This window comes from Limanda limanda, chromosome 17 (genome assembly GCF_963576545.1).
Source record: "Limanda limanda chromosome 17, fLimLim1.1, whole genome shotgun sequence".
Taxonomy (NCBI): Eukaryota; Metazoa; Chordata; class Actinopteri; order Pleuronectiformes; family Pleuronectidae; genus Limanda; species Limanda limanda.
The window spans coordinates 16,524,472-16,539,561 of NC_083652.1; the positions used below are offsets into that span (position 1 = coordinate 16,524,472).

General features: G+C 38.1%; 1 protein-coding gene and 2 gene segments (V, D, J or C); 2 read left to right on the forward strand and 1 right to left on the reverse strand.

Moving 5' to 3' along the window:
• Positions 1 to 259: 259 nt before the first annotated feature.
• Positions 260 to 3,500, reverse strand: cabp5b (calcium binding protein 5b). The gene is made up of 6 exons (XM_061090362.1): positions 3,453 to 3,500; positions 2,094 to 2,124; positions 1,822 to 1,965; positions 1,120 to 1,229; positions 872 to 1,019; positions 260 to 359 (listed from the first exon to the last, which is right to left on the reverse strand). The coding sequence occupies exons 1-6, from the start codon at positions 3,498 to 3,500 to the stop codon at positions 331 to 333; spliced, it is 510 nt and encodes a 169-aa protein (XP_060946345.1). The 3' UTR covers positions 260 to 330.
• A 1,734-nt stretch (positions 3,501 to 5,234) lies between these two features.
• LOC133023682 (immunoglobulin heavy variable 3-33-like) lies at positions 5,235 to 5,735 on the forward strand. The segment is given in 2 exon segments: positions 5,235 to 5,305; positions 5,407 to 5,735. Coding segments are annotated over 2 exon segments (372 nt in total).
• A 7,491-nt stretch (positions 5,736 to 13,226) lies between these two features.
• Positions 13,227 to 13,652, forward strand: LOC133023213 (immunoglobulin heavy variable 4-38-2-like; the record flags this gene model as incomplete). The annotated part of the segment is given in 2 exon segments: positions 13,227 to 13,269; positions 13,360 to 13,652. Coding segments are annotated over 2 exon segments (336 nt in total), but the record flags the coding sequence as incomplete, so codon positions are not given.
• Positions 13,653 to 15,090: the final 1,438 nt, after the last annotated feature.

Here is a 15,090-nt window from a genome sequence, read left to right on the forward strand (position 1 = left end):
TATACATAGTATTTAATTTATTTATGCTTAGTTAAGTCATGTTTAACAAGACACGTGGCCTATATATGCAGTACAGAAAATGTAGGGACAATAATAAATACTCCAGCTAGTACTACAGTAATCAGATAATTGGTATATTTGAGTATTTGTTATAAAATACTCAAACAGAGTAATTCTATTTTCATCAACTTGAACCATAAGAGCTAAACTTTTATCATTTAAGATGAATTTACAGGATCATATATAAAGCAGGCGCCTCTAAAAACACAGGAAAATGAACAACAATTCAATAAAAATGGATCCTCTTCATTCCCACTCCGTGTGTCGACCTCATTTCTGCGACATCATTTTCACAAACTCTGCAAAGAGAATGGACACAGTTACTGATGAACTGAATTTGTGTTGTTTCATACCAAACTGAGACCAACACATCCGTAGTATGGACAACCACACTGCATACACTGTCTGACACTCAGCTGCTCGTACAATCGAACCATGATTTTCTTTTTGAGGACGGACCCAATGATAAGGGTTACAGAGTTCAAGAGTTAATAAGTCAACAAACAAATGACCAATGATTCATTAATAGACCTTTATAATGGCAGACGTTGATGCACTAAGTGAAACTAAAAAGATAAACTGTAGTTCAGATGTTTTAAAATGCGCCAGTGTACCATAACATACCTATAGCATGTCAAATTGCAGGGCCCTGTTACTAGCACACCGAAATAGTTGAATATGCATGTGACATTAATTCAATTTGTTTTCAATTTATTAAAAATATTTAGAAAATCTCCCCTTTTGGCTTTTAAAGAAGAATCATTAAATTTGTGTGTGTGTGTGTGTACTTTTGGGTTTACTTGTATCTCACCTTCAAAGTCAACTGTTCCATCGCCGTTGTTGTCAGCTTCTCTGACCACAGCGTCAATTTCATTCTTGCTGGTCTGTTCGCCTAGTAGCTTCACCATTGCATGTCTCAGCTCCTCGGACGTGATGCTGCCGTCACCATCCATATCGAACTGCAAGAGAGGGGAAGAACTTTTACAGTGTGTTCGTTCAGTGTCCACCATGGGGTGCCAAAGACCAAGAAGAGGCAGAGAAAAGGTATGTTGAGCTCACCTCTCTGAAGGCCTCTTTCAGTTCCTTTAACCCAATCATCCCGGCAGTTTCAGCCAGAAGCTTTGGGGTCATTAGTTCCACAAAATCGTCGAAGTCCACCCGTCCCCCCACTGCGAAAAGAACAATCAAATTAATATAACTAGGGTTATAAGCAGGAAGAAAACACAGCTTACTCCAGCCATTTATATTCTCTGTTTTAAATGATCGATTTTTAAAATGTGAGTTGGGTGAAACACACGTGAGGTTCTGTCGGCTTAGTTAGCGTGTACAGGTACATGGGCAGCTGTGTGATAAAATGGGTTTTTGCTTTAAATGTATTTCAACTGCTGGCATACAGTGAGCTGACAGATCACATTTTCATGTTACTGTTCGTTCGCCCTTGTTTTCCTGTGGGATAGAAAATGCAAAATAAAAGGGCTCAGGGGACGTGGAGCCTGTGAGACGTGTTTCCTGAAACATTCAGAACAAAAGACGCACCTGGCCATTTGCATGTGCAGCAATGTGTCACATCACCATGATGAATGTATTCATCGATATTAAAGCAAAAGTATTAATCTTTACGGATTTTTCTCAATAAAAATGTACAGTGATGTGTTTATTTTATTCATTAAACATCCTTTGTTATCATGATAAACAGTTACAAACATAACTCATTAATTGTGTCGCTGTGTTTTTCTTATCTCATCATAGGACATTACTCACAATTCATGTTGATGTTCTGGCTCAGTTCTATCAGCTCCATTTCCGTGGGCATGTAACCCATGGTTCTCATCAGGTTACCCAGGTCTTTACAGCTGATGAAACCGTCCTTGTCTTTGTCAAACTCCACAAAAGCTTCACGCAACTCTAGAGAGTACAGACACACAGGGAATGGTATGTGACTAAGCTTTGAAAGGGTAAAATAAATATATATTACTTTTAAATAAATAAATCTTAAAGCATTAACAATTTTATCAGTTGATAAAAACAATTACCTTCTATCTCGTCTTGCGTCAAAGCTCTTGTCTGCAAAGCAATGATACAAATGTGAAATGACAAAAAAATCTAAACTATCGTATCCACACAATATAAATATATAAATACTACAGAAGAAAGTGAAATAACGGCATGACATACAGGCTAGTGTTCCACATCAGTGGGATTATGTGTGTGTGGGTATGTATATAACATTGAATTGTTCATTAAGTTTTTAAATATTTAAAAATAATGACTGGATAGACATGTTAAGACTGGAAATTAGTGTAAAAAAGAAGTTTGACTCAGGCAAAATAAAAGTGTTAAAAGTTCTCATGTCTTTCTATTTATGGTGTCTGATTCTGGAAGATTACAAATTGGTTGTTCTACAATAGTTTTTTTTCAGTTTCATTGATATTACATATTCAAATATACATTAATGAAATATCGCACTGTGCTATATTTAACTGATGTCATCTGATGTGCTTAATTGTACTTTGTTCTATTTCTCCCCTCTCTTCACTTTCATCCTACAAACTGTTGATCCTTAAATGACATTCCACAACGTACCAGCATTGGTACCATAACCAACATATTTTTATCAATTGTTTTTTATTCTGATCGTTCAGGTCGGATAAATATGACATTTTACATGAATCAGCCTAAGCTATAGATGAACACTTATCAAATTATAAGAGTATTTTGTATAGTTTTTGGAATCAAGAATGGAACTAATCTCTAACAATATGATATTTGTGCAAATATAACATCTGTTAATGTTTTACATAAAGGATTGATACCTTCAGGCTGACTGGTGTGAGATTTGTCTGTTAAATCCACACTGAAAGTAGTTTTTTAAATCTAGTAAGTATCTTATCTGGTTGACCTCAGACGACATAAACACTTTACATATTTCGGTATCACTTCTGCAGAGATTTCCTTAAAATGCAAATGAATCATCTTGCAAATATAACGAAAGAGACGAGAGCAAAGCTATTTGCGTTTGTGTTTTGCGTGATACTGATCTTTGTACTCAGGAACAAAGCACAGAAAGTGATGCTGAGTGCCAAAGCATCTGCCTAATGCGTCATTTAAAAGTTTGCCCTCCCACCTCTACTCCCGAATGACACTAGGCTTTTAAGCTTCTTTTGTCTTTACCTTAAAATAACACCATACGAGTATGAACATAAAAAATACAATTAAACAAATTAAAGTAATATTTATAGTCCTGGTTAGGAATAAGAAAAAAGAATATAAGAAAAATAATAAGAACTCATTTGAAGTTTTAAAATCTCCCGAGCTAAAGACACGTCAATAATATAAAAACTACCAGGACAAATAAAACTGCAGAGTAAAACAATAACAGCACATTGACTTACTCTCCTCGGTGCTCCTTTGAGAAAGATGCAGGCTTGTTTAACACTCATGATGCCTTCGTCGAGATCCCGAGCCACTTGTGTTCCCGAAGTCCTTTCTTGAGGAAAATATTAAACTCACTGTGAAATAATTCACTGAATCATTTGGTCTCTGTTTGTGGTGCAAGTGTGTGTGTGTGTAACTCGTGATCAGTGGTGATCTGTGTATGCCAGAGAGGAGGGATGAGTCTCTTATGGATTATCTCCGAAGCTTTGGTCTAGAAACAGAGAGATAGGCTTAATGCTGCACATATACAGAATTTTATATATGTCAAAGGTTATGGTTATTTTGAGAAGCATGTTTATAAACAAACAACAAATGTGTCTAAATGTTATAAATACATTTTACAGCAATAAGAACTTAAATAATCCGACATTGTTTACCAAGGATAAAAATAGTTGCATCACCACATTTTTTAGATTTCAGCTTTTATTCATATGGGAAAAAGAATGTTGAATAAATCTGTGTTTACTGTTTCCCATGTATTGACTCCACTAATCTTTTAACATGATGCTAACGAGTAAATGACACACACACACACACACACGCACACACACACACACACACACACACACACACACATACACAAACACACAAACACACACAGCTGTTTTTACGATGATAAAAAAAATCGATCTGATTATTAATGGCCACAGCAGCTTCTTCACTGTATACTTGTCGGAGAATACACATCAGCAGCAACCATTACATAACCATACATGCTTTGGCAAAATTAAGGGTTTAGTGCAACCTAAGACGAAATGCTTCAAAGTGCACGCAAGCATTACATTTGCATTCCAACTGGTGGCTGCATTGCATGAGAGGATGAAATAAATGAGCACATGACCAGTTGATCACACAGAAGCAGCATTTCCAGTGTAAATTCATTTGAGATGTAATGGCTCTGTTGGGGCCGTATGTGGTGCATGTAAACAGGATCAGCACGAGCAGGATATCATCACAATTGAAATCACTTTTCATTTCGTTTTTACATAACAGCATTGATTCTGTTCTATATGTACTCGACATAGAGGCGGATCAAATTCACCACATTAAATAGAAACACATCTCTCCTGTGACGTACGAGAATTCTTGTTACAAGAAATCTTAAAGAAAGTGGAATTTGACACAGATTTATACCATTTTTAACATTGGAATATATTGAAAATAATGAGTTGCCACATAGGCTTTGTCTATTTAAAGAAACTGGAGTCAAATAGGCCTTATAGAACTGTGTTACAGTAGTTAGCAAAGGCTGGAAAATGATGCATAGTTGAGATTTTAACACACTGAAAAAGCCCGGCATCAAAATTGTGCCTAAAAATTCCAAATTAAAACGTAGCCGAGTGGGATTAAAGTGGGGTTAAAGGCTCTGCTGAGATAATTCTGTCTGCTTTCCGTCCACCAGCTGTGTGATACTGATGCAAACTCTCTTTCAGAAGTGCCTGATGATCTATGTGAAAGTGGAACGACTGAGGAAGTGTTGTTGAAAAACGTTTAGAAAAACTACATTCATACATACAGAGACATTCTTCTTAATTTAACAATTTCATTAGTCTAAAGTGTTATGCAGATCATGTTTGTCAGGGTAACCAGTGCTATATATTTTTATTTGAATTATATTTGATCCCAAAATATTATGTTTGTCCCTCCCTTGTAAAATCCTGAATGCAAATCCAGACTTTTCAGAGGGTATACTTCAGTCCTCCCATCACCTGGCCGTCCTCCCATTAAGTGTGAAGCAACTGTGGTCTCATCTTTAGTCTGAAGAAGATGGACAAACTGTCTGTTCTACTGACATTGCTCTGTCTGCCCTGTAAGTGGATTAATAATTGTCCACTCGTCAAAGAAATACAAATATATTTACTTCCTTCACCAGCCCTCTCTTTTTTTTTAAATCTCTCGTTGTTTTTTCAGGTTTGAGTGGCCAGGCCCTGGAGTCCATTCCCTCGACCCCGGTTCTGAAAACACCCCAAGAAGCCCTGAGTCTCTCTTGCAAGGGAACTGGATTTGATTTCAGTCAAAAAGGAATGCACTGGATCAGACAACCTGCAGGAAAGGCACTGGAGTGGCTTGGGCTTATTTACAATGATGCAAGCAAAACATATTACACTAGCAGTCTTCAAGGACGTATAGAAATAACCAGAGATAACAGCAACAGCGTGGTGCATCTCAAACTGTCCAACCTAAAGCTGGAGGACTCGGCTGTGTATTACTGCGCCAGAGACACACACTGGTTAGAGTGAGCGGAGACGGTGTACAAGAATTTCAAAACAAGTATGTTACAGGGGCAGAAACAGATCCGACACCTCAGTAAGGCCACGGTTAGACACCGTACTTGCAACGTAGGAAAAAAAACACACACTGAAAGTACCAGCTGAGGTTGTGGTTTTGAGACTTCCTCTATTTTTTTGTTTTTGCTTTTCTACACAAAGAGTAGTTAGTAATAGTCCCACGGGTTATTTCTAAGGCGTATGTAAAGCACTTTCTGTTATATCTGCCAAAAGAGGAAATTACAGTCACTAAGTATTGATCCAAAGGTCACCAATCAAACACAAAATGAATAAAAGAAAAACATAAAGCAGTAGCAGAGGAAGTAATCAAATATTTTACTCAAGTAATGGTTCAAATAAATATACATAAATGTACTCATGTAAATGAAAAGTGTCATATATAAACTTTTCTACTTGAGTCTACAGTAAGTAAGATCTTTCTGTTAAAGCAACTTGAAGATGATTCTGTTGAAAACATGTCATTTTATTAAATGGCTGAATTTTGATGGTGTACAAATCCAGTTCAGGACCAATTCCCTTCTCGTTATTGATTACATTTAAATATTTAAAAAAATGTCACCATTAAAAGCAGAGCACTGTAAAAATGCAAATGAATAGAAAGTTAAGATATTTGCTGATATATGTAGTGGGCCTAAAGTACCTGGAAATGAATCTAATTAAGATACATGAAAGATAGATCATTGTCATGAAGACATAACTGTTTGATGAGTGTGTTAGTAAAATACAGAAATTAGGTGTCAGAGGGAAGCAAACAGGTGGCTTGAAGGGGGCTTTTGAAATCAAGGAAAGCCAGATTTGAACTTTTATACACACGATACATGCGGGCGGCTTTATACATATGCATGCTTCTTTTCATTAATTTGTACGGATTTAATAACTGTCTCTGAATAACAATCAGACGTAAACTATCCACATGCCACGTTAACAAATACACAGAATGTACAGTAAAGATTACTGAGGACTGAGACAAATATACTTATGAATTACACAAACTGCAACCTATCAGCCTTTATAGCTTGTCAGTGTCCGTCTTTATGCAAAGTGAACGTCCTCAAAGTCTGTTATAAAGACTTGATGTCGTGCCGTCAGCTGCAGCAGAAGAAGAGAGGTCGCAATCGGATATCCGTCAATATCGACCATGTTCTGTGTAGCTGTGCTGCTGCTGCTGGCTGCTGGACGCCTTGAGTCACACTGAGGCAACATGTACACTCAATATTCAATATTCACCAAGTCTTCCAACTGCAGGTGTGAAGTGTGAAACTTTGACGCAGCCAGGCTCTGTGACTGTGCAGCCAGGTCAACCTCTGACCATAAGCTGCCAGGTCTCTTATTCTCTTGGTAGTTACCGCACTGCTTGGATCAGACAGCCTGCAGGAAAAGGATTGGAGTGGATTGGAAGGGGTCGTGATGAATACACCACATACTATAAAGATTCATTAAAGAACAAGTTCAGTATCGAATTAGACACTTCCAGCAAAACAGTGACTCTAAAGGGACAGAACATGCAGCCTGGAGACACTGCTGTGTATTACTGTGCCAGAGACACACAATGATACAAACCATCAGCCGACCTGAACAAAAACCCCTCAGTGACTGAACACTAGTTACATGAAGCCACCAGAGGAGGAGCCCAAAGACTACTGGTGATTTCAGACTAGTTCACTGTTACTGTAAAGAGGAATCAGCCTGTTTCATGAAGGTTTTATAACTGCAGGAACTCTTGTCATCAGTTCTCTCATTCCTTCTGCATAACATGTCAAGAAATCACCCACCTTGCTCAAGAGCAGCAGAATCTCCACGTCTTAAAACCAAGAATGTTGCAGAACTTGATCAAATCATGTAAATGAGCTTTATCCATCCATTTATCCCCTTTCTGCACACACTTATATTCTATTTCATACGTTATGGCATCATGATGTGAAAAGTTTTTACAATGTTAGACGATAAACAGTACATTCCTATGACAAGAGGAGTTCCTTGTTATGTGATCAAAGCTGCAACAATAACATGAAAAACATATTTTTTTAACAATAAAGTGTTCAAGTCTTTATGATACATGTGTTTTTCTTTTTCTGGTGTGGCAGCTAAACACTTCCATGCATTCTAACAGATGTTAGAGAGTCATGTATGGAAATGTTGCAGGATTGAGGGCTAAAAGTTGCAAATAAGTCAACAGTTGATGAGGAAAAGTTATTTCAGCCTCCAACTTTGCTCTAAACAGTCAGTCTCCTGCTGAATTCTACCTTAATCATTAACAAGACCCAGAGATAATTGAACTCGTTCATTGGGTGGAGAATCTCCGTCCCAACCCAAATAATGAATCCGTTGTTTTCTTGCAGAGAATCATGGCCTCAGAGTTACAGGTGCTGACTGTCTTCCCAGCTGCAATCCATCCCAGAACACATGCAGGTCACAATCTGATAAAGCGAACAGAACCATATTATCTGTAAATAGCAAAGGGGAAGTTCTGAGTCCCCCACACTCGACACAGTCCCCCCCTGGCTGCATCTTGAACTCATGTGAATCACAAACAGGGCTGGTGAAGAAGGACCTTGGCCTGTAGATCAATGCTCAGTTTGAGTTCCTCCCCACAACACAGAAGACACAATTATCACTTCATATTATACAAGGATGGGATTGCTTGAAAGTATTGGCCCTAGAATCTGTATTCCCATTGTTTACTGTCAAAGCAAAGCTAACAGTTTAATCAGCCTCACAATGTAATTTCAACATGTTAAAATTGAGTAAATAATGAGATCAAAATAAATCATATTTTATAGTAAGCAGAGGTGATTCCCTTTCAAGTTTTCACAGAGCTGATCTAATAACACTAGGCAGCCTATTATATTATACTACCCCCAGTGACACCAACACTATTGACTCGTATATTTGATTCTATGCAAACTCATAGACCTTCCTTGTTACTCAACTATAAAAACTTCCCAACAGACTGACAGGGGAGTTGACGGCACGTCAGATACACCATTAACCATGTTTCTTGTAGCTGTGCTGCTGCTGTTGGCAGCTGGATCATGTGAGTCTCTTTGGATTTGTCATAGAGTCATCACTTTTTCTTTTGCAGGACAACTTAATAATTTTTGACAAAACATTCTTCTTTTAACAGATGTGAAGTGTCAAACTTTGACGCAGCCAGCCTCTATGACTGTGCAGCCAGGTCAACCTCTGACCATCAGATGCCAGGTCTCTTATTCTCTTGGCAGCTACCGCACAGCTTGGATCAGACAGCCTGCAGGAAAAGGACTGGAGTGGATTGGATTCGGGGGTGATGGATGGACCACATACTATAAGGATTCTCTAAAGAACAAGTTCAGTATCGAATTTGAAACGTCCAGCAAAACAGTGACTCTAAAGGGACAGAACGTTCAGCCTGGAGACACTGCTGTGTATTACTGTGCCAGAGACACACAATGATACAAACCATCAGCCGACCTGAACAAAAACCCCTCAGTGCCTGAACACTAGTTACATGAAGCCACCAGAGGAGGAGCCCAAAGACTACTGGTGATTTCAGACCAGTTCACTGTTACTGTAAAAAGGAATCAGTCAGTTTCATGAAGGTTTTATAACTGCAGGAACTATTTTCATCAGTTCACTCATTCCTCCTGCATAACATGGCAAGAAATCACCCACCTTGCTCAAGAGCAGCAGAATCTCCACGTCTTAAAACCAAGACTGTCGCAGAACTTGATCAAATTATGTAAATTAGCTTTATCCATCCATTCATCCCCTTTCTGCACACACTTATCTTCTATTATAGAAGTTATGGCATCATGATGTGAAACTTGTTTTTTATGTTAGATTATAAACAATACATTCTAATGACAAGAATAGTTCCTTGTTATCTGATGAATGTTGCTTCAATAGCATGAAAAACATATTTTTATAACAATAACGTGTTGAAGTCTTTATGATACACGTGTTTTTCTTTTTCTGCTGTGGCAGCTCAACACTTCAATGCATTCTTACACGTGGTAGAGAGTCACGTTGAGAAATGTTTTAGGAGCGAGTCCTAAAAGTTGAAAATAAGTTAACAGTTGATGAGGAAAAGTTATTTCAGCCCCTACATTGCAACAATCGTTCAGTCTCCTGCTGAATTTGACATTTCTTATGTCGTGTCTTTCAAGCAGCAGTGTTGTTGAAGTCGGTGTTTGAAGAGAGGAGACCGCGGACCCAGTACTTATAAGTATAATAATGTTTATTACACAGAAGTTTCACAGGTCAGACGGATACCATGGTATACCCGGAGACATCACAAGCCAATAGTGAAAGTCTGACTTCTCCCTGCAGGGCAAGAAGTTTTATAGGTGGGAGGTGGGACCCCAAAACTTGAGATAACATGACGTCACACAACAGGATCCTTCATTGTACAGGTCAAGAAGTATTCTAAGGGGAGAGAGCTAACGAGTAACACCTGGAATAGTGTTCAAAGAGAGTTTAAGACGCTTAAGCTTTTAAGATGTCATCATGTTTTATAACCATGTTAAAAAGAGTTATTAGCTAAAATATACCACACTTATAAACAACACCGAGAGATAATTAAACTCCTTCATTCGGTGTGGAATCTCCGTCCCAACCCAAAGAAAGAATCTGTTATTTTCTACCAGAGAACCATGTACTCAGAGTTAAAGGTGCTGACCGTCATCCCAGCTGTAATCCATCCCAGCAGACATGCAGGTCAAATTCTGATGAAGCGAACAGAACCATATCATCTGCAAATAGCAAAGAGGAACTTCTGAGTCCCTCAAACTGGACACAGTCCTCCTCCTGGCTGAATCTGGAACTCATGTGAATCACAAACAGGGCTGGTGAAGAGGGATGGTGAAGAGGGACCTTGGCCTGTAGGTCAATGCTCAGTTTTAGTGCCTCCCCAGAACACAGAAGACAAAATTATTACTTCATGTAATACAAGGACAGGATTGCTCGTAGCAATGGCCCTATAATCTGTATTCCCATTGATGATGGCAAATTTGTCCCAATAAAACATCATTAAATTTTGGAAACGTCACAACAATACATGTGTGCCTTAATAGTTTACTGTGAAAGCAAAGCTAACAGTTTAATCAGCCATATAATTTGATTTCAATGTGTTAAAATTTTGTAAATAATGAGATCAAAATACATCATTTTTTATAGTAAGCAGAGGTGATTCCCTGTCATGTTTTCCAAGAGCTGATCTAATCACACTGAGCAGCCTATTCTATTCTATTACTCCCAGTGACACCATCACTATTGATTTGTATATTTGATTCTATGCAAACTCAAAGACCTTCCTTGTTACTCAACTATAAAAATTTCCCAACAGACTGACAGGGGAGTTGACGGCACGTCAGATTCACCATTAACCATGTTTCCTGTAGCTGTGCTGCTGCTGTTGGCAGCTGGATCATGTGAGTCTCCCTGGACTTTTCATAGAGTCACCAACTTTTATTTTGCAGGACAACTTGATGATTTATGACAAAACATTCTTCTTTTAACAGATGTGAAGTGTGAAACTTTGATGCAGCCAGCCTCTGTGACTGTGCAGCCAGGTCAACCTCTGACCATCAGCTGCCAGGTCTCTTATTCTCTCAGTGGCCACTACACAGCTTGGATCAGACAGCCTGCAGGAAAAGGACTGGAGTGGATTGGGAGCAAATATACAGGAGCTTCATACTATAAAGATTCACTAAAGAACAAGTTCAGCATCGAATTAGACACTTCCAGCAAAACAGTGACTCTAAAGGGACAGAACGTGCAGCCTGGAGACACTGCTGTGTATTATTGTGCCAGAGACACACAATGATACAAACCATCAGCCGACCTGAACAAAAACCCCTCAGTGCCTGAACACTAGTTACATGAAGCCACCAGAGGAGGAGCCCAAAGACTACTGGTGATTTCAAACCAGTTCACTGTTACTGTAAAGAGGAATTAGACATGGGTCATAAGGCAATTTAACAATAACTATTAATACCACTTATAACACTCTGACATCACAGTGACTGACATGTCAGTGTGTATACTTTTAATTTATGATAAATACTAAAAACACAAGATATTGTGTTTTGTGATGGTCTCAAAATCAATAAGTCACTCTGAGATTTTTTGTTTTTTTCAAAACTGATATAAACGTTAATAAATATAATAAAGTTTTAGTGATTTTTGAGAAGAAGAAATTACAATTGATGACAAATAACCATAATTTACTTTCATTAGGTACTAACAGAGACAAAACAACATATATATATATATTTCTGGTGAATTCCAAACCTCTGCACTCTTCCTTTTTGTCGTCCAGGCTCATGTTCGGCTCTGTCCTATAACCAAACTGATTTTGTCCTCAGGTGTTTGCAGTCAGACTCTGACTGAATCTGAAGCGCTCCGGAGAATCCCACAAACTGACGTGTACATATGCAGGGATATCTGATGGGTCTGTATATATCAGCTGGATCAGACAAGCTGAAGGAAAAGGCCTGAAGTGGGTTGCCTACATTTCTCCTCGTCAGGCAGCTCTAAATATTATTCAGCATCTGTCAAGAATCGCTTCACAATTTCCAGAAACAACGACATAGACCAGGTGTATCTGCACATGAGCAGCCTGACGACTGAAGACTCTGCTGTTTATTATAGTGCTCAAGAAGCCACAGAGCTGTACACAAAGCATTGCGTCTGTCACTATGTCACTCATTGAGTGTTTAAATATCCTCCACTTCCAACATTGAAGATCGTTCCTTTTAGAGTTCCTATGGAACTCTAAAAGGTGTCAGTATCTAATCATAGCTCCAAATTTAATTTTTAAACATATAAAAACACATTGAATATATTTTGTATTTATAAAAGGAATACTATTTTTTAAACTAAGCTCATGATTGAACAGTTTTATTCAACATTATGATCTGAAAAAAAGATGATTTCTGAGTAAATATCACAAATATTTACGAATAAACAAAGGAAACTCTGAGATTTTTCTTTGACTTGATCAGATTGAGAGGTATGTGTAAACCATGGCTTTCTACATAAATGACAGTTGCCATTAGATTTAAATGAAAAATATATATCTGAGTGTTTATAGGGCTCTCAGAACATGACCACAAATGTATATCCACTACTTTCCTTAAGTTCCTGTGTGTAGTCACTGTCTCTTACAGATAAAAGAATAAAAAATAAAAATGAATAAATAAATGTGTTAAAATTGAGTAAATAATGAGATCAAAATACATCATTTTTTATAGTAAGCAGAGGTGATTCCCTGTCATGTTTTCCCAGAGCTGATCTAATCACAGTGAGCAGTCTATTCTATTCTATTACCCCCAGTGACACCTTCACTGATGATTCGTACATTTGATTCTATGCAAACTCAGAGACCTTCCTTGTTATTCAACTATAAAAACTTCCCAACAGACTGACAGGGGAGTTGACGGCACGTCAGATTCACCATTAACCATGTTTCCTGTAGCTGTGCTGCTGCTGTTGGCAGCTGGATCATGTGAGTCTCCCTGGATTTGTCATAGATTCACCACTTTTTCTTTTGCAGGACAACTTAATGTTTTATGATAAAACATTCTTCTTTTAACAGATGTGAAGTGTGAAATTTTGACGCAGCCAGCCTCTGTGACTGTGCAGCCAGGTCAACCTCTGACCATCAGCTGCCAGGTCTCTTATTCTCTTAGCTACTGGACAGCTTGGATCCGACAGCCTGCAGGAAAAGGACTGGAGTGGATTGGAATGAATGATAATGCACGAAACGAATACTATAAAGATTCATTAAAGAACAAGTTCAGTATCGACGTAGACACTTCCAGCAACACAGTGACTCTAAAGGGACAGAACATGCAGCCTGGAGACACTGCTGTGTATTACTGTGCCAGACACACAATGATACAAACCATCAGCCGACCTGAACAAAAACCCCTCAGTGCCTGAACACTAGTTACATGAAGCCACCAGAGGAGGAGCCCAAACACCACTAGTGTTTTCAGACCAGTTCACTGTTACTGTAAAGAGGAATCAGTCCGTTTCATGAAGGTTTTATAACTACAGGAACTCTTTTCATCAGTTCACTCATTCCTCCTGCATAACATGTCAAGAAATCACCCACCTTGCTCAAGAGCAGCAGAATCTCCACGACTTAAAACCAAGAATGTTGCAGAACTTGATCAAATCATGTAAATGAGCTTTATCCATCAATTTACCCCCTTTCTGCGAAAACTTATAGTCTATTCTATAAGATATGGTATCATGATGTAAAATGTTTTTACACTGTAAGAAGATAAACTGGAGAGACTCCTGCTGAATTCTACTGTTGTGCAATAATGCATTAAACGTGAAACCATTAAATGGTGTGCCTTTCGGCATTCAATAAATTTGGTTATCAAAGTAAAATATTGAATATTCATGTTAAAAATATAAATAATAAATAATAATTTAATTTATTAAAGTTACGTGGGGCACCACCCTTCAGAGGAAGGGACAAGATAGCCAATTTATTGATTAAGTCTCATGAAAGAACTTAGTACGAATTTGGAACTCTGATTAACAATTAAAATAGTAACTATAACCAAAATTACCATATAGTTGGTTAGCTAAGTTGAAGGATATAGAGTTCTTGACAGTGTAGAGGTTGGCAAAATTCACACTTATGCAACATGCATTAAAACATTTGTGAAAGAAAACATTTATTATGAAGATTAAGTATAAATACACAAATTACTAAAGGTGTACTTACTATATAAATATGTGTGAGTATACGGCGTGCATGTGTGTTTCTGTGTGAGTGAGTGTGCTTTCAAAATGGTGGCTGACCCCTATGAAAGCAATAAACCATCCCCCTTGAATGTGTACGACATAGACATATTTAAAGACTAGATGTCTCGTCTGCGTTGCCGGCCAACGGAGCCAGACGTCACCACATGGCGGCCATCTTGCTAGGGGGCATCTCGCTCACCCATAACATTGTGTTGGTAGTGGTAAATAACCATAACTTACTCAATTTTCAACCGATTTTGAAACGGTCTGGTTTGTTATAAACGTCAGATATGTAGTTATGACACTGCATAAATTGTTACATTTTTTTAGAAAATAACATAATTATTCATAAGTATGCAGTGTCATATCTACATCTCTGACGTTTATAACAAACCAGACCGTTTCAAAATTGGTTGAAAATTGAGCAAGTTATGGTTATTTACCACTAACAACACAATGTTATGGGTGAGCGAGCTGCCCCGTAGCAAGATGGCCACCATGCTGTGACGTCCGGCTCCGTCGAACGAGACATCTAGTCTATATATATGTCTATGGTTTACGA